The sequence below is a fragment of the Panthera pardus genome, unplaced genomic scaffold, assembly GCF_024362965.1.
Source record: "Panthera pardus isolate Hobbes unplaced genomic scaffold, ASM2436296v1 HiC_scaffold_8, whole genome shotgun sequence".
Classification (NCBI taxonomy): domain Eukaryota; kingdom Metazoa; phylum Chordata; class Mammalia; order Carnivora; family Felidae; genus Panthera; species Panthera pardus.
This window is the reverse complement of record NW_026527013.1, coordinates 26,175,505-26,201,834: the sequence shown is the minus strand read 5'-3', so window position 1 is coordinate 26,201,834 and position 26,330 is coordinate 26,175,505. Positions and strand designations below refer to the sequence as shown.

The 26,330-nt window shown below is 47.0% G+C and overlaps 1 protein-coding gene across 7 annotated transcripts in view; it reads right to left on the bottom strand.

Moving 5' to 3' along the window:
• The window catches only part of FLNB (filamin B), a 143,084-nt gene that overhangs the window by 11,263 nt on the left and 105,491 nt on the right, over positions 1–26,330 (bottom strand). For 2 of the 7 annotated variants that reach the window (XM_053897889.1, XM_053897892.1), the window contains 16 exons: positions 25,499–25,655; positions 24,267–24,456; positions 22,323–22,570; positions 19,821–19,892; positions 19,000–19,102; positions 18,266–18,406; positions 14,710–14,838; positions 13,473–13,646; positions 12,131–12,289; positions 11,641–11,844; positions 10,238–10,390; positions 10,009–10,131; positions 6,934–7,200; positions 5,956–6,093; positions 4,810–4,925; positions 504–636 (listed from right to left, as the gene is read on the bottom strand). In XM_053897889.1, coding sequence (XP_053753864.1) covers positions 504–636; positions 4,810–4,925; positions 5,956–6,093; positions 6,934–7,200; positions 10,009–10,131; positions 10,238–10,390; positions 11,641–11,844; positions 12,131–12,289; positions 13,473–13,646; positions 14,710–14,838; positions 18,266–18,406; positions 19,000–19,102; positions 19,821–19,892; positions 22,323–22,570; positions 24,267–24,456; positions 25,499–25,655 — 2,507 coding nt within the window. The other 5 variants (XM_053897890.1, XM_053897893.1, XM_053897891.1 and 2 more) reach the window with 3 other exon arrangements.

The window sequence follows — 26,330 nt, the reverse complement described above, 5'->3', positions numbered from 1 at the left end:
GATTATGTCAGAGAATTCTGTACATCAAGGGAGCAGGCAGGAAAATCTTATGCTATTAAGCATACTAGAGACACAGATTCTTTGAAATTTAAATTTAGGGATGAACCTCAATGCACTTTTCCCTCGGAGTAAAGTGAGATCAAATGGTACTTACTCATGTCATAAGGTCAATAAAGTAATAAAAATCTGTAAGATTTTGTTAAAATATGAGAAAAAAATCACAATTGAATGTAATGTGAAAGGAATCTGAAAAACAACCGAAAATAAAGCAGTATTTGTTTAGAAAAAAGAAATGGAAGGCTAGATCCCAAAGCATCTCCCTGTCCCTGGCAAATGTTTATACCCTGATTTGTAAACAACGCCTGGCAACAACAACAGAAGGGAATCTGAAGGCTGGCTGGCCTCCGTGAGGCTCATTAGTCCTCTGCTGGGGAGCACGTTTGTAGAAATGTGCCTTGGGGAGGTGCAGATGCCAGGACCTGCACGCCCTGCCTCTGGCTTACCTGGCTCGAGCTCAGACACATGACACTCCTCCACGGCTCCTGACGGGCTGTGCACCTTTGCATCAATCTTGCCTTTCGCCCCATTCAACCTTATAGCAAAGGAGGCTGGCTGGTTAACTTTTAATCCCGATTCCTGAGAATTTAATACATTAAACAAGTTACGGCCTTTGGTGTTTGGCCTTTGGTGGCATACACTGACCCGACCCGGGACTCCAGGGGACAGTTCTCATGCAAATAGGCCCAGAAGGTTTATCCTTATAACATGTGACGACAGAAGAGCAGGTGGCTTGTTGCACGCTTCTGGTTTTAAATAGAAGAGAGTAGAGACACTCAGTGGGGTGGTCTAGCGCCTTGATTCGTGCTGGAAGAAACAGTTACTTGATTCGGAGACTCAGTCATCTGGTTAACAAAACTATATAGTTTCTGCATCCCAAACAAGACCTGGACAACCAGAAAACCCAGTGTCTTCCAGGTCAAAAAGGAAGTCCCATCCCCCCCACCCTACCTTTTTAAAGTTTATTTATTTTCACAGAGAGAGAGAGCTCATGAGCGAGCTTGTGAACATGCGCACACAAGTGGGGGAGGGGCAGAGAAAGAGGGAGAGAGAAAGAATCCCAAGCAGGCCCCACACTACCCACGCAGAGCCTCAACTCATGAAAGGTGAGATCATGACCTGAGCCAAAATAGACACTTAAGTGATGCCCCAAGGGCCCCCTTTTAAGAGGAGCCTGGCAGCTGACAAAACCATGTAGTCACCAACATGAACAAAGTTTTACATCATTGCTCTTTTTTATCTCAAGGGTAGGAATGGAGACAACATTTAACAAACTTGTAAAGGGCTATATATGGTTAAGAATCAGCAGGACCTAGGTGACTACCACTTCCTGGCTACGTAAGTTGTTTAACCTTTGAGTCTTGGTTTCCTCATCTGTAAAATGGGCACAATAACCAAATATATACCAGAGAGCTACTGTGAGGATGAAATAAAGTTATGCATTTGAAGCACTCAGCACAGGGCCCGACCTGTACACAGAAAGACTAAAAAATCGTTAAATATTAATAAGCATTTAGAAGTTGTCTGTACCCCGCTGAAAACACAATAGGGAAAAGGATAGCTTTCACTCTTCACTGGGTAAGTTTCCCCCTCCACTCTCTGGGAGGAAGGGATTAGAGATCTAGATGATTAAGATACAGATACATATTTTTAAAGCAGGCTCCACGCCCAGTGCAGAGCCCTGTGTGGGGCTTGAACTCACTACCCTGAGATCAAGACCTGAGCTGAGATCAAGAGTCGGATGCTCAACCGACTGAGCCACCCAGGTGTCCCATATGCTTAAGATATTTTAAGATTGGCCAGTCCTGAACTGCAAAATTTTACAAGTTAGCAGTTTTGATATAAACTTGATTGGACAGCCACTCCTCACTGTGTGATTGAAGAACTTGGGGGGGTCTTGTTAAAATACAGATTCTGATCCAGTAGGTCTGGGGGTCTGAGGACAGCCTGAGAGTCTAGGATTCTTTTTTTTTTTTTTTTTTTTGAGAGAGAGAGAGAGAGAGAAAGAGAACAAGAGGCAGGGAGGAGCAAAGAGAGAGGGAGAGAGAGAATCCCATGCAGGCTTCTCGCTTTTAGCACAGAGCCCAACTTGGGACTTGAGCTCATGAACCATGAGATCGTGACCTGAGCAGAAATCAAGAGTTGGACACTTAACTGACTGAGTTACCCAGGTGCCCCCAGGGTAGTTTTCAAAACTTAGACTGCTGAATGGTACCATTTGTCTTTCCTTTTTTCATAAATGTCTTTTTTTTTAAGTTTATTTATTTTGAGAGAGCGAGAGAGGAAGAGAGAGGATCCCAAGCAGGTTCCTTGCTATTAGCACAGAGCCCAATGCAGGGCTTGAACTCACAAACTGAGATCATGACCTGAGCTGAAATCAAGAGTCAGACACTTGATGGACTGAGCCACCCAGGCGCCTTGAGATTCTAGGATTTTAATAAATTTCCCAAGCGAGGGGCGCCTGGGTGGCTCAGTCGGTTGAGTGTCCGACTTTGGCTCAGGTCATGATCTCACGGTTTGTGGGTTTGAGCCCCGCATCGGGCTTTGTGCTGACAGCTCAGAGCCTGGAGTCTGCTTCGGATTCTGTGTCTCCTTCTCTCTCTGCCCCTCCCCTGCTCTCGCTCTGTCTCTCTGTGTCTCTCTCTCTCTCTCCCTCTCAAAAGTAAGTAAATATTAAAAAAAAAAATTAAAAATAAACAAACAAATAAATAAATAAATTCCCAGGCAATGCCAAGGCTGCTGACCCGGGACCACATCTCTGTAACAAGGCACTGAAATTGCACTGCCTAATTTGGTAGTCACTAGTCACATGTGACTATATATTTTTACATTTAAATCAGTTAAATTAAATAAAGTTAAAGATTTGGTTCCTCAGTTACACTAGCAACACTTCAAGTGCTCAATAGCCACATGTGGCCAGTGGCTACCACATTGCACAGGGGAGATGTGAGACATTTCCATTGTTGTAGAACATCCTATTACACTGTGCTGTGCCAGAGCTTACAGACTGGGGAGCGAGGACTGCACCCAAAATTAAGGAATCTTTGATCACCAGATTGCCCCCAGCCCATCAACCCTTCCTCCACAAAATGTCAGCCGACTCCAATTTTCTAAAAAGTCTTAAAAGCAGGACAAAACAATACATGCCTCTCTTTTCCTAACCAGCACCAGATGTGGGCCTGCAGGCCTCGAGCAAATCTCCGATAAATAATTTACGTATCACTCAGCACCAAGTGACCCAGGAAAAACAGGACAAGCTGACACTCGTCCCTTCTACCGTAGCAGCTAGTTACAAACGCCTGACGGATACACAGCCTGCTGCACACTTACTCAAATATTTATGACCTAATTGTGTTGAGAGGACTCTACAGAAAAGTTTTCTGGAGAAGATTTCTCCAAACCAGGTTTTTGGAAACAGAACCATATACATTACCTGAATCCATTTGCCGCTAAATCCTCAAGAGAGAGATAAACACCTCAGAAGATCTGAAAGAAATCTTCGAGATGCATGAGGGCGGTTCTTTGCCCTCAACAAATGCTGGGTTTATCTCCCTCCATAGGTTTTAGTTAAGTCGGCCACAAAAGGAACTTCTGTTAAGAAGCCTTTAAATGAAACACAAGAAAAACATCTACACCACAGTGACCAGCTAGCACCCTTGGTATGCTCCAGATGAGGCCTCTTCAATCTGTGGACCGTGATTTTTGTTTGGGGGTCAGTCTGGGTTCCCTGATATTTCGAACAACTAGCAATTCCAATTCTCCTCAGGGTAAGGTCAGAATCTGAAATGTAAACCAAATGCATGGAAATAGATCCGATGACATCACCAACCTGAGATACAGGACTGGGTTTTCATTCAGTATTTTTAAGAACCGGGGGTAGCTGAAAGCTAGTTGGAAAGCCCCTTAACCAAAAATCAGATTTTGGGATTGTGGTGTTATTCCTCAACCGAATTGCTTACTCCTGATGCAGACACCTAGTTATTTTTCAATGTCCTGAGCAAAGACCCAAAGGCATCTCTAGTGGTTCTTAGTTTGGTTGCCGGCTCTAATGCATCCTTGAATTCAAGAGCCTATTTAAGACAGTAATCACATGCTACTGTGCCAGGGTGGGGATTAAGGAGGCCACCGTTAAAACCACAGGTTCTGGAGCCACAGAGACCTCACTCTGCCTCATATTAGCTGGCTCCTGGTAGCCATAACCAATCTATACCTTGGCTTTTCCATCTTTAAAATGGGGTCAAGAGAAACCTACTGACCAGGCTGTTGCAAGGATTGAACAAGGTAATACTGATGAAGTTCTTACACAGTGCCTTGCACACTTATAAATAAATCACCATAGTAAAATCAATCACAATTGACTTACTTGACAAAAAGGAAGCCAAAAATAGTAGGCAAAACATCAATGGACTGTTAGTCTTGTGTTTGTTCTGTTTGAAAGCCCTCCTTATCGCTTAACCAATTATTAACAGGCCTCCTTTGTTTCTCTTGAATAACTATTTAAAAAACAAACTTGTTCTCAAACGCTGAGGTGTTCGTTGACTGTGGCTCTGTGTTCACTTGCCCCAACTGTCTCCTGTCCTCAGTGTGGGGGCGGGGGCTGACTCTGCCATGGGAAATCTCCCCTATAAGTTGGCAGCATGTGCGGTCAAACCGGGATGGGCCCTTGACTGAGGGGATTGAAGCGGCCTCCGGAGTCCAGGGCTTCACTGGTCGGCCTGTGGCCAATGAGATGGATGCTTCCTTGCGTCTCACCTGAAGGCTCAGAACAGTGAGGCGGCGGGCGTCGTCGGACGGCGCGATGACTGGCACCAGGTAGGGACTTTCGGGGATGTGCTCATCGTTGAACTTGATGGATACCTCGTAGTTACCTGTGGGGACAGGACAGTCCCATCATTTCAGAGATTCTGCGAAGGTGGTTCCAGAGCAGTCTCTTGCTTCTTTGCTAGGACTGAAATGTCTTCCAAGAGATCCTACCCCCGCTCCGTGGCCATGGCTGGTGGGTTGAGGGCAGGTCACCTGGCTGAAGCCGAGCCAATAGGAGTCTCTTAGTTGGGCAAGGGCAGAGATTCTTAACCTGGGTCCACAGGCCCTCTCCAATGGCCTGTGTATACAGCTCAGGAGACCCATGAAACTTGAATGGGGAAACAAAAATTTTATCTTTATTCTCACTAACTTCGAGCTAAAATGTAGCATTTCCTTTCTTTAGAAATGTCAACAAGAAACCACGGCACATTAGAAGCACTTGTGACTTTGTCACCAACAAAGATCACAGACATTTTTCATCACTTTACAGTTTTACATACAACTTGACATGTCATTTATACTTACCACTATTTTGAAATTGCGGTAGCTAATAGACCATCACCAAATCCTACGATTTAATGTATTAATGAAGATAACCATCTGTTGCTGTGTTACACATTTCTTGAAGATTTTGATAACTACATTTTAGTATAATTGATTTCCTTTATAATCCAATGTATTTTATTCTATATGTTTTAAAACATTATCCTGAGAACAGTCCCCATAGGTTTTATGCCCAGAGGGATCCATGGCACACAAAAGGCCAAGAGCTGCCGCTCAAGGGAGCTCAGATGCTGAGGCCACTCTTTCAGAGAAGCCACAACAGCTAGTGGCCAAGGATGGGTGGAGAAGGCTCGTCCGTGGAAAGAACGACATGGTTGAATGAAAGCCGGAGGCAGAGGGGCCAACAGAGAAGGACAAGAGAACAAGAATTCCTGCCCCTTGGAGGTCTGACATGATTTCTAGGAGATGCTCCCATGCGCCCATAGAGACAAATTCCTCTTTTCATTGAGCTAGCTTGACAGAATTCTGCTCCTTACAATCTAACCATCCCCCTACAAGGAAAACGTCCTCAGCTGGTCCTTGGTTACATACCAGGCTCCTGGGCAATATAAGACACACCGCACGATCCATTTTTATGGTCATCAAACGTAATCTCGGCCTTACTGGGGCCCTCAACGGCAATGGACAAGCCCCCAGCGCCTGCTTCCCGGGTCCAGATGCTGAACTCAGCTGAGATAAAGAAACACCTGGTTAGTGACTGAGCCCCAGATAGGCCCTCTTGCTCAAACGATGCTGGGTTACATGCTGCCTTTTTCTTTAACCCCAAGCAGGGCCCTAAGGGAAGGAATCACTGATGTTTCCCAAGCACCACCCATGAAAACATTAAGTTCATAAGAAACAAGACATCTTTGAACACACCAACTAAGGCAGAAAAAGATGAGAATGTTCCATTTTTGTCCCTGTAGATCTTTCTGCCAGCAACCACCACTACAATAGGTTTTGTAGAATTCTAGTGTGTTCCACGGAATGTTATTGTTGAAGGATGCTCTACAAAGAGCTTTGTCAGTCTGCTCCTCACTCCGACGCCCACACACTCAGTCATGATATAGGCTCCGAGGAGTGCCCCCGTGAGAAACTTGTTTAGCTTTGGGTCAGCGAGCCATTCCCAAACATGTTTAGCCACAGAAGCCTTGTTTAAAAAAGATTTTTTTTAATGTTTATTTATTTTTGAGAGAGACAGACAGACAGAGCGTGAGTGGGGGAGGAGCAGAGAGAGAGAGACACAGAGTCCAAAGCAGGGTCCAGGCTCTGAGCTGTCAGCACAGAGCCTGACACGGGGCTCGAACCCACGAACTGTGAGATCATGACCTGAGCCGAAGTCGGATGCTTAACCAACTGAGCCACCCAGGCGCCCCTACAGAAGCCTTGTTTTAAAGAATGCCCCTTAACAACCACCATCGGAATCACATACACTGAGTCTTTCTCTGGAATAGGGTGAAGGGTGCGGGGTGCTGACACCGCCAGGCCCCTTGTCTTCTACCCAAGTAAAAAGCCTGCCCGAATGCTCACCTGGGACACCTGCTTCTCCTCTCTCCAGGCCGGGGCCTCCCGCACGGACCTTGTGGGCGCCCCCCTCGCCGAGTGGCCCCACCGTGAACTGGAAAGGGCTGCCGGTCACATGCTGGCCGCGGTACTTGACGCTGACTGTGTGAACACCCATCTCCTGGGGCACAAACCGGACGCAGTGCGAGTTCTTCCCCATGGACACAATCTCTGCCTCGGTCACGCGGCCAGAGGGGCTGGTGACATGGGCCGACATGTCACTGCTGTCAATTTCTGAAAGGGGGCAGGAGTTTGGGGAGGTAGAGAGAGCAGGGTTAGGGTGAGGGACCAACACAGAGCAGGACATGCAGGACAGGCAGCAGAGGTTGGCAAGGCGGGTGCAGCCCAGGGGTGTGGGATGCTCAGGCTTTTTCCCATTCAGCCGGGATACCTACCCTCCTGTCTCCCTCAAATCCTGGGAGGCTGTGGCCAGCATGGAGGCAGTAGGGCCCCTCTGGCCACCCAGTGCAGAGAACATTCTAGGGACAGTGACACTTTTTGCCCCACCAAGTACTTTTACAGTCTTCCTGGCTGGAGCTAATTCCACATGGCAGTTTCAAACCAGAGTCTGGGGCTGGCAGTTACAGCATGTAAATAAAAACTACAATAGCTCAGATGTTTCTAAGCCAAAGGTAGTATGTGGCCATCTAGCATGCTTATAGAGGCTCTTCTCCATAGGTGGGTAAGGGTAGAAAACTCCAGACGCATCACCCCGTACTTTCAAGAAGCTTTGGCATTTCTTTTAGGCAACAAGACAAAAATGCATTTAGAGAAAAAAGGTGAACACCTGTTGGTCACAACGGCAAAGGGAAACCATGCGTGAGCAAAGCTTTGAGCAAATCAAATACCAGAGGCCGTGCTTTCAGAAAGTGACATCTCAGGTCACCAACATTGGGAAGCAGACCACGTCTGCTGCACCTGACACGTGCTCATGCCATGCCAGTGACTGTGCCTGCACTGACGTGGTGGAGACAGGTACACCGCATGCTGGGTGACCAAGTAATGCCATCACCTAGAGCCACATGAAGCGCGCTCGCCAGCCCTACACGATCTGGGCTGAGCAGCCATGACTTTGAGCCCTGAGGACAGAGAAAGGAAGGGGGGTTGAGGAGAGGGTCACCCCACATGGCCTGGGTCTGGAAGACATCTGGAAGTTGGTGAGCTGTCCTCTGACAACAGGGGACCATTTAGGTAATGAGAGGAAGAGTGAGTCTCATCCAGAGTCATCTGGTACCAAGTAGCTGATCACAGCAAATAGAAACTGAGCCAGAGAGTCTTTAGATAGAGTAATCGACCACACTAGTTCCTCAGGAAACAAACAGACAAAGGGAACAAGCAGCTGATTTGCACAACGAGAAATGTAAAGCAAATGAAAACACAGTCCATGTCCCTCGTGACCCGAGAAATGAAGCTGGAAACCGGACCCCTTATTTTCCATCAGAATGATCAAAGTGGGAACCAAACACAGTGCCCAGTGCTGGTGGGGGAATGGATAAACGGGTACTGATCCTTTTTCTGGAGGGCAGTCTGCCAAGGTGTAGCAGTTTTTGAAACACATCAGCCCAGTAGTCCCACGCTGGGACATCCATCCGACATGAAGGTAGCCTGAGCACACAGTGGAGAACGTTCGTTCCAGAGCGCCGATTGTTGGAACCCAGGGATGGAAAAGAGTGTACTTGGAATAGGACATCGCATACGATGAAGGATGGTGCATCGGGACAGGGAATGGAATCTCATGTACTCACTAAAAATTGGAAGTATCTTTTTTGACGTGGACTATGGTGTGTAACAAGGACACAAGTATGATCTGAAACGGACCCCACGTGTTCATGAGGCTGGAGGCAATCAGGGTTCCGCTCCGGGCCTCAGATGTGAACCTCAACCTCCCCATCCCCCCGGCTGTTGGGGGATGAGGTGACACTTACTTTCCTCGTTTTTGAACACGTGAACTTTCCGCGATCACAAGGCATTAGCTCTTTCTAATAAGTGATTCTGTGTGGACACTGCAGCAATGAGGCTTTCCCCACATTCTCATGTGACGACTGTGCCTCTGCCCAGGAAGAACCCGCCACCCGCCAATGACTGCTCAGAAGGCAAGGTAAGTAGACATGGGACAAGTTCGGAAAGAGGGGAAATGCAGTGTGGGAGAAACGGCCCCCCTCTCCAGATCACACCATGAGCTTCATCTGAAGACTCTATAGATATTCCGTGCCACAGGATCTGTCCAACAATATAGTGTGTGCCAGCCTCTGGGCAGAGGACCCTCAGAATCTGCACTCACAGTGACGTCTCTTTTTTTTTTTTTTTTTTTTAAATTTTTTTTTCAACATTTTTAATTTATTTTTGGGACAGAGAGAGACAGAGCATGAACGGGGGAGGGGCAGAGAGAGAGGGAGACACAGAATCGGAAACAGGCTCCAGGCTCCGAGCCATCAGCCCAGAGCCTGACGCGGGGCTCGAACTCACGGACCGCGAGATCGTGACCTGGCTGAAGTCGGACGCTTAACCGACTGCGCCACCCAGGCGCCCCTGACGTCTCTTTATAGAAGGAACCCCAGGCCACATTCAGACAGACTGAAGTGTCCGTTTACACAGTTCACGGCCAAAGGGCTGAATGTGGCCCACCCACCCAGTCTCCACTCTCATTTTAGGGATGGAAGGGAAGAACTAACTTTGGGAGGATGCCATAAGGCTGACACTTTTGAAATACTTCCAAATATTGGCATCAGCAGGGTCAGTTCTCTCACTGACCTGACTCTATTCGACAGAGAGTAAATTCAAATCTAAAAGCTTATTTATCTTCCCCCCCCCCATGTGACACAGTAAAGCTATTTTCATTCAGAAGAACAAAAAGGTGGCAGGTAAGCAGATTTTTTTTCCTCAGGTGGGGCTCTGTGAAAACAGTATTAAAAATATAAATAAATACAATACTTACTTACTTAAAAGCAGTCACCCATAGAGGATTTAGTATGTTCTAGGCCACACCCGGATGTGGTTTCTAGTGGCGCCCACCGCCCTGACCCCTAAACAACTCATACTCACCTGGGATTTTCAGGTTCAGGTCACAGATGCTTCCGACAGTGGCAACAGACGGGGCCCGACTGGTACGGGTGATGCTCTCCTTGACTCTTCCCTCTCCGCTGATCTTCACGGTAAACGGGCTCCCTGCAAGAACCAAGAAGACCCTTGTGAGCAGCCCAGATAGGCTGAGGCACAGCATTTACAGAAAACCTAGGTGTTGGACGGGGAGGGCAGAGGGGACCAGACTCACCAGGCACGTGCTCATCAGCAAACTTGGTGGAGACGATGTAAACCCCAGGCACAGTGGGGAAGTAGGAGACCTTGCAGGTGCCATCTTCCAGGTCCTCTGTCTGGATGTCCACTTTGCTGGGGCCTTCCACAGCCAAGGATATACCACCATAACCTGCAACACCGTGGCCCAGAGCTGATGGGACTGCAACTCACTGGGGGTGGGGGAGCTCCATGCATGCAGCAAGGACATCAGGCTCTGGAAATGCAAACCGCTATTTCCAGATGTCAGAAAGACAGTAATGTAGGCAGCCCCAGACAGAGGAGCAGGTTAAAAGCTCTGAGAAATCCTGTAGTGAAAAACCCTGCTGAGCATGGCTTTGACCATAGAACTCTTTTCTCAATGATATCCATTTAATTTTTTAATTTTTTTTAGAGACAGAGAGTGAGCAAGCAAGGGAGAGGGGTGGGTAGTGAGGAGAGAGGAAGCAAGAGAGCGAGAGAGAACTTAAACAGGCTCCATGTTCAGAGCCTGACATGGGGGCTCGAGCCCATGACCCTGGGATCATGACCTGAGCTGAAACTAAGCGTCTGACGCTCAACTGGCTCAGCCACCTGCAGCCTCTCAAGGGTATCTATTAATATCCCACAGAGCACCTGTCCCACAGAAGCCACTGGGAAAGCCACTCTGGCCACACGCTTCCAAGAACGGCATGTATTAATCACCGGCTGTAGGCCTGACAATTTGAATTTTTAAACTGCTCCCAAGGTGCCTCAAATGTCCAGCCAGGGAACCATTAAGACAGCAGATCTGAAGGTTTAACAACCTGAAGAATCAACAAGGAGCATCAACTCACCAGGACCAGAAAGTCTCTAGCCCTCTCCCGTGGGACTGTGACTTTGTCTAGAAGTCACCAATGTGACCATCACTCAAGAAGGCAGAAAATGAAGATACTGTCATGTGGCATAGTTTGGAGAGGGCCAACCAAATTCAAACCATTTTAAAGAGGGTACAGGAAGAGATTCCATATTTCCATGAAAGCATCCCTCAGCTGACACAATCTTGGCCAGCTGGACCAACCTCCTTTGCTTGGGCTGAGTCGAGGAGACCCTGGAAAAGCTGCAGAGAATGGCGGGAGTACACATAATGACAGAGATCTGTGAACTGTTTTGACTCTGGATTCAAATGCCAGAAGCAGATGGGCTGTTAACTCTTAGAAGCCTGTTTCTTCATCTAGAAAACGCATATAATTCCCACTTCACTGAGGCTCATGGGACTTAAATGATAACGCACATATAAGGACCTACATACAGTTAGAGAGATGCTAAGAAAGAAAAGGAAGATGGTAGGATGGAAAAACGAAAAGAAGCAAAAAGATCATTCCCGTGAGCTCTGGGCCTTTTCCTGGGAGCATCCCCACATACCCGCATCCCTTGTGTCCACGATGAATTCAGACATTTCAAAAGTCCGGCCCTCTGACAGGCCACGGCCATAGACTTTGGCTCTGCGTGCATCACCGATCTCAGACTGGACCACCATGATGGACACAGGGCTGTTGGCCACGTGGCTGCCGTTCTTCTTGATGCTGACCAGGTGTTCACCCACCTCCCGGGGGATGAAGGAGATGCCTGTACCAGAGCAAACCTTCGGGTTTGTAAAGTGGGAGAACAGGATGAAGGAGAGGAGGGGGGAGGGAGACACACTCACAAGAAGGGAAGCAGGACTTCCCTCCTGACTCGCCAGCATCCAAGAGCGTGGTCGACATCGCCATGCAGAATCTCACTCAGACTGTTATCACGTGTGACCAGAAGGTTTATCACCTCATACTCTAATGTGCTACCAATTGCCCAGGACCGGACTGGGGCAATGCCCATCTCCCACCCAGCTCCAGCCAGGAAGGTGGCCTGGGCTCACCGATGTGGTTGTTGGGCAGCCTCTTCAGGAGACAGGGCTCGTCACGGCCAGATGGGGCCTTAATGCTGGCCGTCAGGGTGCTGAGGTCGGTCTCGCTGATGTCAAGCAGGAAGTCAGCAGCAGAGCCCAGCTTTACCTGAGAGCACCGTCTGCTGTCATCTGGGAAACAGCCCCCCCCCCCAAATGCGGCTCTTGTTACATGTGGGTCTCCCCAGCTCTCTGGAGCCCTCATTCCACATGCCATTTACAGATGATCAGGTGAGAATTAATTACCCAAAGTTAATTGAAAATACCTGTCTTGAACAATAAGCAGACCTAACCAACAATGAATGATTGCTAATTATGTCTGGTTAAAGGGAACTGGCAGGCACTGGAAATTTGAGTCTTCTCAGACCACTTTTTAAAGGAGTCTTTGCCAGTGGGCGGCACCTGTCACCTGTCTGCCATTGTCTTGGGCATTCCTCAGGTGAGCACTCATCATCTTCTACACAATACTGCTGACTGCTTAATAGGTCTAAACAACTTAGGGATATCCTTAGGGATAGGAACCTCATTTTTCCTATCTCCTTTTTAAATGTTTTTTAAAATATTTTTTTAATGTTTGTTATATTTATTTTTGAGAGAGAGACAGAGAGAGAGAGAGAGAGAGCAGGGGAAGGGCAGAGAGAGAGAGGGAGACACAGAATCTGAAGCAGGCTCCAGGCTCTGAGCTGTCAGCCCAGAGCCCAATGCAGGGCTCAAACCCACAAACCGTGAGATCATGACCTGAGCCGAAGTCGGAAGCTTAACTGATTGAGCCACCCAGGTGCCCCCTCATATCTCCTTTTTAACCCACTGATAGTGTGATATGAACACAGTCAGCACAACAGACATTAGGAGTGTGGGCTTTGAATCAGATAATGTGTATCTGAATCCCAGAATACCCATGTCCGAATTTGGCTAAGCCACTGTCTCTCCAAGCGTCAGTTTTTCCATCTGTAAAATGGAGAGAAAATCTATCTAGTAGTGATGCTGAAGGGCATCTTTGGGTCCATGTAGCCATGTAATAGGTATCTGAATGCCTCTATCTGAGGGCCTGCTATTTGCAGGCTGCAGTCAGACTGGCACAAAAAAAGTGCCCTCCGAATGGCACTGCTTGGTTTTCCTTGGATTACCGGGTAAGGGAGGAATTAGGCCAACCCAACGGTGACTTTACACCCCAATTCCTCCCTAAGGAGTCTGTGTGAAACCTCCATGTAGAGGCCTAGCCTCCTGTTGCTGGTCTGATGGGGAGAGAGGCTGTTAGGACAGCTGTACTTCCCCATACCTCCAGGAAGCCCCCCGGCAAGCCAGGTGACCTTACCTGTGATCTTGGCCGTGAAGGGGCTGCCAGGGATGTGCTTGTCATTGTACTTGACCAGGATGCTATAGTCACCTGGCAGGGTGGGCAGGTAGGTCACTGTGCATGTCCCATCTTTGTTGTCAATGCAGCTGATTTCGGCCTTTGAAGGTCCCTCGATAGCCAAGTCTAGGCCCCCTGTGGATGGGAGGAAGGAAGGAGAACCTTTAGGGAGACAAAGATTCCTTGTTTCAACAGGGATCATACCTCATCCAGGGCAGTCCCCATGTGAGGAACAACAGACTGACACACGCCACAGGAGCCAGAGGCCAGGGGCACGTCAGAACAAAGCAGTTCACGTGGTAAAATTGTCCACTGGAAAGACACTCCACCATCTGATTTCTTCACTACAAATGACCCCGAAGTTCTCTCTATTCTTAAGGATACTTGGGATGTGAAAGGAATAGCATCCTACACACCAATCATGCGTATGGGAGAGTCACACACACACAGCCCTGTTGGTTGGGCACTGGATGCCATCCTGAAAATCCCTGGGTGGGCGCCTGGCTGGCTCAGTCGGTGCAGCATGTGACTCTTGATCTAAGGGGTGTTGAGTTTGAGCCCTGCATCAGGTGTTGAGATTACTTAAATATAAAATCTTAAAAAAAAAAAAAAAAAGAATCACAAATTTAGAAGTCCCACGATGACAATGGTCATAGGCATAGAGCTTTATCTGGAATGGGCGGTAACACATGTAGTCAGTCCGCTTGATATTTGTACATGTGCAAGATAGAACAAATGCAAAACCATCATTTTCCCAAAACATGCTTCAATTTCAGGCAAGTCACATAACACATTTCATATAATCAATATGATTTCGATCAGAACACAGAGGACTTCAGAAGTTCTGTTTTGGGTAAGACAGAGCAGCTGTACATAAGACATTTATGAAAAACGGGGCACCTGGGTGGCTCAGTTGGTTAAGCGTCCGAGTCTTGATTTTGGCTCAGGTCATGATTTCACAGTTCGTGAGGTTGAGCCCCATGGTGGGCTCCACACTAACAGCAAGGAGCCTGCTTGGGATTCTCTCTCTCTCCACCTCCTCTCTGCCCCTCCCCTGCTCCTTAATGCTCTCTCTCTCTCCTCCCAAAAACAAACAAACAAACAAAGAAACAAACAAACAAAAGCTACCCTGGAAATGTGTCCACCTAACTCTCCAAATGGATGGCCAGAAGCATAAAACCACATAACCACACGGTACCTTCTCCTGCATCCTCGGTGACGATGGTGAAGGTGGCAGTTTTGTTGGCCACTCCATACACCAGGCCTGGACCGTATGCAGAAACACTCCCACTGTTCGGGTAGTTCACGTAGAACTGGAGCGGGCTCTCTGGGTTTGCAAAGAACACAAAATTGAGGGGGACTCATGGAGGGACAAATGCATAGCTTGGACAACCAGTGTCTTAACATTCACCTAATAGCAAGCAAGGCTGGTATCTCCTACACAGAGGTAGAAATTGAAAGGAAACTCCAGGGGCACCTGGGTGGCTCAGTTGGTTAAGCATCCGACTTTGGCTCAGGTCATGATCTCATAGTTCGTGAGTTTGAGTCCCGTGTCGTGCTCTGTGCTGACAGCTCAGGGTCTGGAGCCTGCTTCAAATTCTGTCTCCCTCTCTCTCTCTGCCCCTCCCTCACTCTCACTCTGTCTCTCAAAGATAAATAAACATTAAAAAAAAATTAAAAAAAAAAAAAAAAAAGGAGACTCCAGTAGAGTTCACCATGCTGGGACACCCAACAGGTCTACTCGCTGCCTTTTTTTCAATCACTGCACAAGAAAAACAATCCCAAGGTTGCTCCAGTCTAGAGGGGGGCCCAAGCAGGGCAGTGCAGCTCAACTTAACCAATAAGGAGGAAACATCTGGCCATGAGGAAAAATGACCCACTACTGGAGGGAACACAACTGGAAAGGTCTTTTGGGAAGGCCATTTACCATGCTTTCAAAATATAAGGCCCCATGAGGCCCCTAGGAATGTATCCCTAGAAATCTTTCTCCCCACCCTGCTCCCAGTTCTGTACAAGGACTTCATTTCCACAGTGCCCAGATCCAAATTAGGAAAAGGCTGCAGTGTCCAACAATAGGGGGTCAGTTAAAAAAACATTGGTCTACTTGTGCAGTTCATTAAAAACAATGAGGAATGGGGCGCCTGGGTGGCTTAGTCAGTTAAGTGTCCAACTCTTGATTTCAGATCAGGTCATGATCCCAGGGTCATGGGATTGAGTCCCATGTTGGGCTCTGTGCTGACAACACAGAGCCTGCTTAGGATTCCCTCTCTCCTTCTCTCTGCCCCTCCCCCATGGATGTGTGTGCATGAGCGGGCTCTCTCTCTCTCACAAAAATAAACATTAAAAAAAACCAAACAATGAGGGAGATCTGTGTATATTATACTTGAGAGATTATAATGTGTCTCATTATAAAGAGGAAAAGGAAGGGCGCCTGGGTGGTTCAGTTGGTTAAGTATCCGACTCTTGATTTCAGCTTAGGTCATGAACCCAGGGTCATGGGATCAAATCTTGTGTAGGGCTTGTGCTGAGTTCCTGCTTCAGATTCTCTCTCTCTCTTTCTCTCTCTCTCTCTCTCTCTCTCTCTCCCCCCCTCTGCCTCTGCCTCTATCCCCTGGTCATGCTCTCTCATACTCTCTAAAAATAAAAATAAAAAAGAGAAAAAGGCAAGTTGCTATATAATATTAATGCCATTATCTCATTTCCTTGGAAGAACAAATTTATGTATGCATGTAGGTAGGCACAGAGAGAAACATCTGGAAAGATACACACCCCAGCAGTGGAAGTAGAAGGGAATGGGAGAAGACATTTTTTACTTTCTCTACATCTGCATCTTTAGAATATTTAGATAAAAGTAGATAATATGTTTTCACTTTAAACAAACATTATGCACACATGTATGCATGAACCACAACAAACATATCAAGCTAGGAAAAATATTTGTTAACTTCTATCACAAAGGGCTAATCTCTCCAATATTTAATTTGCTCTCAGAAACTGTTATGACAAAGCCAATACAGAATATTGGCCAATGGCCAAATGGAAAAACCTGGCCAAGGAAATAAGTGCTCAGTTCACAGAAAAATACAAATAGTCCTTAAACATACAGAAAGTTGCTCACTCTCATTCACAAGGGAAATACAAATAAAGCAACACCAAAATACTGGTTTTTGAACTGTCAGTGTGGCCAAGATCCAAAAATCTGACAGCCTATTATTCCATTGGCAAACTGGTGGAAAAGCAGGTGCTGGTCTACATTGCTGGTGGGTGTCTGAATTGGGGGAGCCCCACTGAAGGGCAATTTGGCAAGATCGATCAAAATGATAGATGTCTATACCTGTGTCCAGCAATTCCTACCCTGGGAACTAAATCTCACAGATATACCTTCATGAGAGTGAAATGATGGAATAAAGGCCATTCATTGCAGCCTGACTAGCGACAGCAAAAGGGAGAGAAGAACCTGAATGTTCTCCAACGGGGGGAAAGGTGAAATCTATCACGGTTTATCCAAACGGTGCGACATGCTCTATCATTAGGACATGCAAAACTCTCCTGGATATACAGTTAGACTGGAAAGGGCAAGGTCAGAGCCATGTGTAGTGTATGCTACTATTTATGCATAAGTGGGAGAGGGCTTAAGAATCTATATTTCCTGGGGCATCTGGGTGGCTCAGTCAGTTAAACGTCCAACTCTTGATTTCGGCTCAGGTCATGATCTCATGGGTCCTGAGTTCAGGCCCTGCACCAGGCTCTGTGCTGACTGTGCAGAGCCTGCTAGGGATTCAATCTCTCTTTCCCTCCCCCACTTGTGCTCTCTCTCTCTCTCAAGATAAATAAATAACACTAAAAAAAATTTAGGGGCACCTGGGTGGCTTAGTTGGTTGAGCATCCAATTTTAGCTGTCATGATTTCATGGTTTGGGGGTTCGAGCCCCGTGTCGGGCTCTGTGCTGACAGCTTGCTCAGAGCTTGGAGCCTGCTTTGGATTCTGTGTCTCCTTCTCTCTCTGCCCCTCCCCCACTTACACTCTCTGTCTCTCAAAAATAAATAGATGTTAAAAAAATTTTTTTTGAAAAGAATCTGTATTTCCCATTTGTTTATAGAGTCTTAAAAATGTTCTGATATCCAACATAAAAAATTAACAGTAGTCAGGTTCAAGGAGAGGTCAGGTGGCGATACGGGTGGGAAGGAAACTTTTCCCCACATCATTTTTTAAACCATGTGGAGATGTTGCCTACTCAAAATATTAAATTTAAAAATAGAGAACCATTTGAACAATTAAAAAAAAAAAACAAGAATAACACTGTGCTGGTTGATGGACACAAAATCTGAGCTGAATTTCCTTGTCAAGGGCACTGTGAACATAAAGCAGCTTGTTCTCTCTCCCGCCCCCAAACCCCACACTCCATAGGGCTCTGTAGGCCAGGCTGGAAAGTCCCTTCGTGCGCCTCACATTTTTCTCCCAGCTCACCCTGTGGCCACACTCGGCATAGTGACAAAGACAATCATGAAGCTAAGGGCCTGAACTGTGACCCAGGATGCTTAGCTGCATTGTCCCTTCTGGAGAGTGGCTGGATCTGCTGGGGACACGGGCTGTTTGATTTCACAGGGACACCGACACTGCCTTCCCGATCCTGCCACTGAGAACTGTTTCCCACACAGCAGCCAACTGAACGTCTCTGCAAACCTCCCAGACATTCAGGCCCAAGTCTTGTTGTCCTGCGGGGAGTGCTGGCCAAGGTGCCGAGCCTGACTCACCAGGGATGTGGCTGCCCATATATTTGATGTGCATCTCATGCAGCCCGACTTCAGTGGGGGCGTATCTGACGGTGACTGTGCCGTCCTTGTTGTCCACAATCTCAGGCGTGGCCGTCTTCCCAGAAGGCATGTGGACCTCTCCTGTTAGAGCACAGGAAGAGAGAGCCATGAGCCCACCAGCGGCTTCCCCCAGAGAGGATGAGCACAAAGGCCCAGGTGGCCTTCAGAGGCAAGAGCACTCACTGCTGCCTGAAGCATCCAAGATCCACAATGGGAAAACAGAGACACGTTTGCCTTTATTTTGTTCCCTTTTTCTTCTACAAATGCAGCAGGCAACTCAAGTAAAGAGTTTTTTACTTTTGTTCTGACAAATGAGAAGCTCACACAAGACTAGAAAAGACCACAAGGCCAGGAGAATTAGCAGAGTATCAACTCAAAGAGAACGAGGCATTAAAAGGAGGCTAGAAGAGAAAGTTACTCTTGTACAATAGGCTTCAGTGTCAATGTCATATCTGGAAAGGTGCAAGAATAAGAGAAGGCAGGAAAAAAGGAGGGACAGGAACCCGACAGTTGTAACCTCAGGGGCTCATGGACTGATCCCCCCACAGCAAGAAACAGGGGTGCTAGGTTCAGGACCCCAGGTGTTGGGGACAGGTGGAACCACCTCCCAGGCACCCTTCTGGAAAGCTAGTGCAAGCCAGTGAGAACAAAGCAGCTTTCATGACAGTGCTTACCGGTGATTTCTCCTTTTCTGACGGCAAATGGAATGACCAAGTCGAAAGGCTTAAAGCCCAGGCCGTTCATGTCACTCACTGGGACATAGGCCTCCTCGGTTACCTAAAAACAGGAAGCAGTGGTCACTGGGTAAAGTGGACAACCGTGTGGGCCAATGAAACAGCAGAGGGCAGAGAGCAACTGGGAATTTTGCAAGCTAGTGCAGCCGGGGTGTGGGGACGTGGCTGCCCGTACAGGACGGGCTTAGTCTAGCTGCCCCCAGGGCCAGAGCAGGACCTGAAGGACTGGAGAAGTTATGCTGACCAATTGCTAAAAATCACTAGGCAGTTTGCTTGTAAAATTCCCAGCAGTGCTCACGGGACAGTGGAAAAGTAAGAGACAGCAATGTCTGTGAGTCCCAAGAGGCTCCACCTGGAAAGGTTTAGTTGCTTGTGGCCTGGAAAAGAAGGTGCGTTTTAAGTGGCAGAAAGTAGCAGCGGGCGGCTTTCCCCCTGAACAGAAACCAAATGTGCTAGTGGCGGCTGAGAGTCAGCAGGAGGGCTTGAGGATGGCCCGTCTTTCTCTGAACCGCGGAGACAGGCTACACCGAGCGTGATCACAGACATGACGGCTGGAGATTCGTGGAGCGCATACGATGACACGGGTGGGTCTCATTACAGAGGAAGCGGGGATCATTGTGATGGACTGATCAGTGGGGGACAAACCAATGACCAGGACACCCAGAGGGCTGAAGCAATCCCCAGAAGCAGGCTGCAGCTTTTCTGAAATGAAGGCTGAGTAAACACAGAAACGCAAAAAGGAGAAAAAAAAAAAAGTGTACCCAGGGCCTGAATCCGGGGGAACATGCATTTACCGGTGCCTCCTCCACGGCCTCGACTTCCCCATCTGTGGCCTGGTCAGTGGCAAATGGAGATTAGTTGGGAATCACATTGAAGGGACATTGCTACTTAGATGCTACAACCTGAGGCTGGCTTCCTCCCCATCTGCTCCGTCTTGCACAGCAGGGAGCCACTCCCTCCAGCAGGAGCCTACGTTCTTTCTCCCCTTGTGGAGAGCGAGTGGGATCCTTTCTTCAAAGGTCAAATCCACATGCCCTTTGAACCCACGATCCCACCTCTATGAAGCAGGCCTATCGACATGCTAGCAGGCAAGTCCACAGGTAAATGATGTATGCAAGGCGTTTTACCACAGCTGTTGATGGTCATGAGAACATGACCTAACCTAAAACGTCCAACTGGCAGGGAGTCAGGTAAGTAAATTATGTAAACCTGTACACCTGAAGAAGCTACCAAGTCTGATGAATTAATGTGGAAGGGTATGTATGACACCCTGAGGGATGGAAGCAAGTTGCAAAGCAATGTGTATGATGTGACCCCACGCATGAAGTTGATGTGTGTGTTGTGAAAATGGGAAAAATGAACACTAGTCACTTTCGTGGCATGAAACTGGAAAAGTGGTCTTCTGTTATTTGGTAAGGGTCCATGGTCTTAATGTGTTAAAAGTCTTTATAAGCTCATTTTTGCTTTAAACCACAGACTTCATGTTCCAATCGACCTGATAAAGGAGGGATCGTCTTCTACCACAGTCAACACTGAACTGGAAGGCCACCCCCTGGAGGAAGGCCTACACGCCTGCATTTACTCCTTTGTATTTTGGCATCTGTGGAAAGGGGACTTCATTTAGAAAGGCTTCAATTTTTGAAACAGCCCTCTCCCCATCTTCTAGGGCTCTCTTGTAGCTTGGGGCCATGCAGGGGCAAATTGGCCAGGAGAACGATCTTTCAATGGCCACGCTATGGCCTTCAATCCATTCTCAACAGTGATGAGCAGATAAGCTGGCTTCATGATGTATTTAACTGAACCAGCCTGCTGGGCCTCCCTGATACATGAGCTGTGAAGGCAGTACTGTGTGTTCATGTCCTTTTGGCCACAAGTCTGTAGAGAGAGGCAGGGAATCCACATACAAAGAAAGTCTATCTAGGTAAGGCTGGAAAAAGCTTGGAACAGGAGAATAAAGACCCAAACCAGGTACTGTGGGTGACTGCCCTTTTCTGCCTAGCTCATTGCACCAGCAAGGCCCGGGGACCACTCTTCCATGATGCCTATATATTCTAACTCACCAGATAAAACCCGCTACAGACTAAAACGGATTCTTAAAACTGTAACTGGGGCCCTTCTCTGGAAATAAGGATATAAACTCTCTAGCTGCATTTCTTTTCACCCTTTTCTATTGAAGGAGAAAAACACTCCCAAATGAATAGGCTCAAAGTTGACAAGGGCTTACATCCTTGAGACAAAAAGGAGCCTCCAGATTCTTGGCAGAATGTTTACAGATAAACAAATATCTATGGAAAGGGGGAAAAAGGGCTACAATAGATTACAGACTGTTTGGATGGGAGGCGTGGCCTTCTCTTTGGAATGTAGTCTCTTCTCTATCACTACATAAAGTGAAATCGTGAGAAGGGGCTTCGCAGGCTGTGTGGGGCCAAGTCACAGAGGCCTTATAAGAACTTTGTGGTTGAGCACCGCTGTTGCCCGTGGCATCAAAGGACACTGTGTAAGGGGAGACCCACAGCACCTGATGGCTGTCCACAGCAGGCACTCTGGGCTCAGTGAACTTGAGCCTGAGCCTTGTTCCTATACCTCACCTGCAAAAGGGCCAACAATGCTTGGTTTTCTGAAGGTCAAATGAGATTTCTAATATTTTCTTGGCTGAAGAACCTTCATAATCAGAGGAAGGTCCAAAAGTCACTCGCTGAAAATTAAAGAACCTCACCATTCTCTGGCCCAGAGGCCCACATAATGGTTTCCCTTTGCACCAGGTGTTACTATTCAAAAGACATGCTATTTCCTGTACCTATGCAAAATCTGAATCTTTCCAAAACAAAACTGGAGGTACTTTGTGTCCTGGGATACAAGTCAAGTCTGCAGACATAACGGCATCAGGAACCTCTCTCCTCAAGGCCATGGAGATGAGGGAGGAGGAAGGAGGAAGAATAAGCAGAATAAAAAATGTGATGTTTTACTTACAAACATTTTTTGTCAAAGTGTATCTTTCTGAGCTGGGCTTAGGCCAGGATATTGCTTAAGACCCTTAGCATGACAGATACTTTGGTGGCCAATAAGGTTTCTTAAAAACTCTTAGAGCCAAGGGTCTCTGGATTTCTAGAGATTATTCTAGGACTCTATAAGGTCATGACTGCTTAAGAAAAATTTTTTGAAGAAAAAAAAGTGGAAGGGGATGTTCTAGCCAGGATTTAACGAATGGCAGCTGTTACTATTTCTATCCTAGCAGAGTGCTCTAGGGAAGGAATTTTCCTTACCATGACAGTGAAGGGGCTGTTGGGAATATCAACGCCGCCAAAGCGCACATAGATCACATAGGTGCCTGGCTTGGCGGCCGTGTAGAAGATGTCGTAGGTGCCATCCTCGTTCTCGATGACATCAGCCTCAGCCTCGGTGCCGTCTGGGGTCAGAACCGTGCAGGTCACTTTCCCCTTCCCAGCAGTCTTGGCATCAACCACAAAGCCCACTTCCTCGCCGGTTTTCACAGTGGAGGCGATTCCAGGACCTGTAGAAAAGTTCAGGGGAAGAAAATGGAAGCTCTAGCTGTAGACAAGGGCCCTGGAGGCCCGAGAACAAATCTCATATTCATGTGGGTGATTCAAGGTTCAAGCATTCAAGGGTATGGGGATGACAGTCAACTTCCCTAAACAAATATATACTGGGCATTTTCTTAAGGGCAAGTACACACCAAAGTGATCCAAACACGGTCCCTGCTCCCGAGATGTTCCTAACCTAACCTAACAGGCAGGCAGATGTAGGCCAGGCACCAGGAATGACAGCTCAATGTATTGTGGAAACGTGGAGGAGGAGCTAAGTACAGAAAAAATTATCAATTGTTCTTCAGAGAGGAGTCCTGTAGTACATCTCTATAAATAAAGTCCTAAGAACGTATATCCCAGGGTTGCCACATTGACAAAGGGCTTTTTGAGATAAGGGGAATGGCTGAATTCTGAAGGACAGGTACTCTTGGCTAGGGGAGACATAGAACCTCTGTCCCCAAACCATGACTAGTCTCTATCTGTCTGACTTGTGGCACCCCTTCATACAGGATCCACATATCAGGAAGTGTAGAAAAGTGAGCTAACAGCACACTGGCAAAACAATTTAAAAAACCCTCCAAGTGTGTAGAAGCAACAGGGAATGCTAAGAACACGTTGCTCAGACAGTGAGTAGTAGAAGGAAGCCTGGGGCCAGTTTGTGGAAGGCCTTGAATGACAGAGAACTGTGGCCTCCGAGAGCCCCCAGGCTGAGAATATTCTGCTCAGGATTCCGCCCCAGCAAAGGAGGGAATAGGGCCTGGAAAGCAGGGAGTAAGTCCACACCCAGTATCATCACTCCCACAGGTTAGCAAAGGCAATCTAGTCGTACCTGGCACAGCACAGACCTAAGAGGTGGCAAATTGGACTGGCCAGTGTTTCAAAATTTCTCAATTTTTGAGCCCAAAATTGCCAAGTTGAGGAGTTTACAACTTGCTCTAAAAGCCAAAAGTTTTTCCCCATTCAGAACAAGAGAAGATAGGAGAGAAATAGAACACATCCATGGTGGACCTATGTGTGATGTAAAGAGAAGCAAATCTGTTTCATCTCAGAGATGGGGGATTCATGTTGAGGAATCTGGTGCAGTAGCATCAGAGTAGCAAGAGCTGTTCTTAGAAATGGAAGGGCCCATGACGGTCTTCATGTCTTAGAAACTGAAGGAAGTATGATGCTCAAATGTATTCCTGGAGACATTCTGAGAGATACAGGCACAGTCTCCAGTGCTAAGGAAAAAACCTAGATCCTTGAACGCGTTTCTCTAACGCTGACCCGAAATGCTCTTGAATAAATCTTGAATAATTAAACCATCGACTCATGAAAGGGAGGCACACATGTGCAGCTTTTCATGGGAGCCACTATCTCTCAACCAAAGCGCCCACTTCAAAAGTAACATAATAATAGCTTCCATGCGCCTGGCACCGTGCTAAGCATTGTTCGTGCCTGACCTCATCTGACCTTTGCAATAACCCTGCAAAACGATCTCTGATCCTGAGAAGAGTTTCTTGAATTCAAATGTTCTCAGCAAGATCTTCTATCTGAGTCTGACTGAAGCTCAGGGTGGTTGAGCAACCTGCCCTAATCACGTAGCTATTAAGTGGTAGAGACGGGCTAGCCCTTGGCTTTCTGATTCCAAAGCCCACACTCCTGACCTTGACCTGCACTCACCTGTGGCCAGACACTTGCTGGCATCTCCTGTCTGTGTGGCCCGGATGCGGTAGGGAGACAATGGGATGTCATCCCCCCCATAGGTGACCCCAATCATATAGCGTCCGGTCTTGTCAGGGATATAGGTGACAGCATACGTGCCATCTTTATTGTCGTGGACAGTGGCTCTTTTGGGCTTTCCCTCTTGGTCCTGGGAATCACAGAGAAATGCTATTTAAGATGCTGTCATCAAGATGTAGAAACCATTCATGGGAAACCGAAACACATTCTGCTCATTGATTTACACCCCTCTTCAGGAAGAGACAGAATTACTGGCTTAATACAATCTTTTTGGGGGGTGGGGTTAGGGAGAAGAAAGAGTCACAGATCTCTTTAACACCATATGGACATGGTCAATGTTTAGGAATTTTTCGGTCAAGTGAACATGTAGTGATTGAGCTCCGGATCCACTAAAATACAGGGAGACAAGAGGGCTCCTGCACTTGCACCACCACATCCACTCTCTCCCTTTTGTCTTTAGTAAAAGGTGCCCAATTCTTGGCTGGGTGGACTGCTCCCACCTCCTAGCATCCTCTGCTACCAGGTATGGCCATGTGACTTGTGACAAAGTTCCAATAAATGCGAGAGAAGTGGAAGTACACAGAGCTGCTTGAAGTGGCTCATTGACTCGAAAGTCCCCTTTTCCCCTGCTGCTCCTCTTCCTCCTTCCAGCTTGCCATGTGCATCAGAGGGCCCGTGGTCCACGAGGAGGCCTCCAGAAGAAGCCACAGTCAGGACACAGGAGCAGAGAGATGGAGCCTGCTTCTCTGCGGAGCCATATAGCACCCAGGTGGCTTGCCTCCCGGCTTGTTTAAACAGAGGGAATAATCCCATGTTTAAGCCACTCTTGTTTGCCGGGTATATTGTGATACGCAGCAAAGCTTAGTCCTAACTAATCCGATGAGTAATTGAAAACATTTTAAAAGAAAAACAGAGGAACAGATATAATAGAGATCAAAATACATGAGATTCATCCACACGTGGTATTTGGAGCTACCCCTTCAGACCTCTCAGGCAAGCATGTTTGTTCTCTGGCACAATTACTGACTCTCTGGTCGGAAAAAAAAAAACAAAAAACTGTCAAACACTTGCATCAGGCCAGAAATTGGTTATTAAAACCTTATTCTTATCCCTGGCCAGGAAATCAGGTCTTTATTAATAAAGTTGGACCCTAGAAGAGAACTCAAAGTTACCGTTATCTGAACAGCAAGCAGGCCTTCCCCGGCATCTCTGGCATCGATTGCAAACTCCACAGGCAGACTGGCAGGCACACCATAGGAGCTGAGGCCAGGGCCACTGGCAGTCACTTTGCTGGCATCATATGTGGGAAGGACCTTGACCTTAAAGGGACTTGAAAGACACACACACACATCCCCAGTCAGTGTGGATACCATCAACCATCAACCCCTGCTACATCTTTATCTCCCTTACACAGAGACTGGGCTTGAAATGAGGGATTTCTATAGCAGATAAGATAGTGGGTGCCTTAAGTACCTTAGACCCAGCAGAAATTTACAACCATGTAACCATCATATGACAGACTGGCTTTCCCTGAGTGCATTCCATGCGATACACACTAATCCCCAAGTTGATTTGGGAGACAAGGTTAACTCACTGTTGTTATGCTAAGAAAATGGTTACCAAAATGGGAAGGGAATATTGGAATTAAGAGACAATACTGGAACAAATAATTAGAATAATAAAATTAATATTCTATCATCTTCTTTTCTATTTTTAGAATGCTTTAGATGGTGAATTACCTATTAACAAAGTAATACATAAATATAATATATAAATCATGTATTTCTATATACCTAGAGCTATATGTATATTAGGGGTATGGGCAAAATTTTTTCATCTTAAGGAGTAGAAAAAGAAACCTTCAGAGGCTGTTTGGAGAGTGGAAGAATGTAGGAAACATTTCATATTAATATGACTGAGGAATAGGTTTCTATCCAACACCCTCTGGGAATGCTATTGCCAACCAAATCCTCAAAAGAAGTAAAAAAGTAAAAAAAAAAGTAA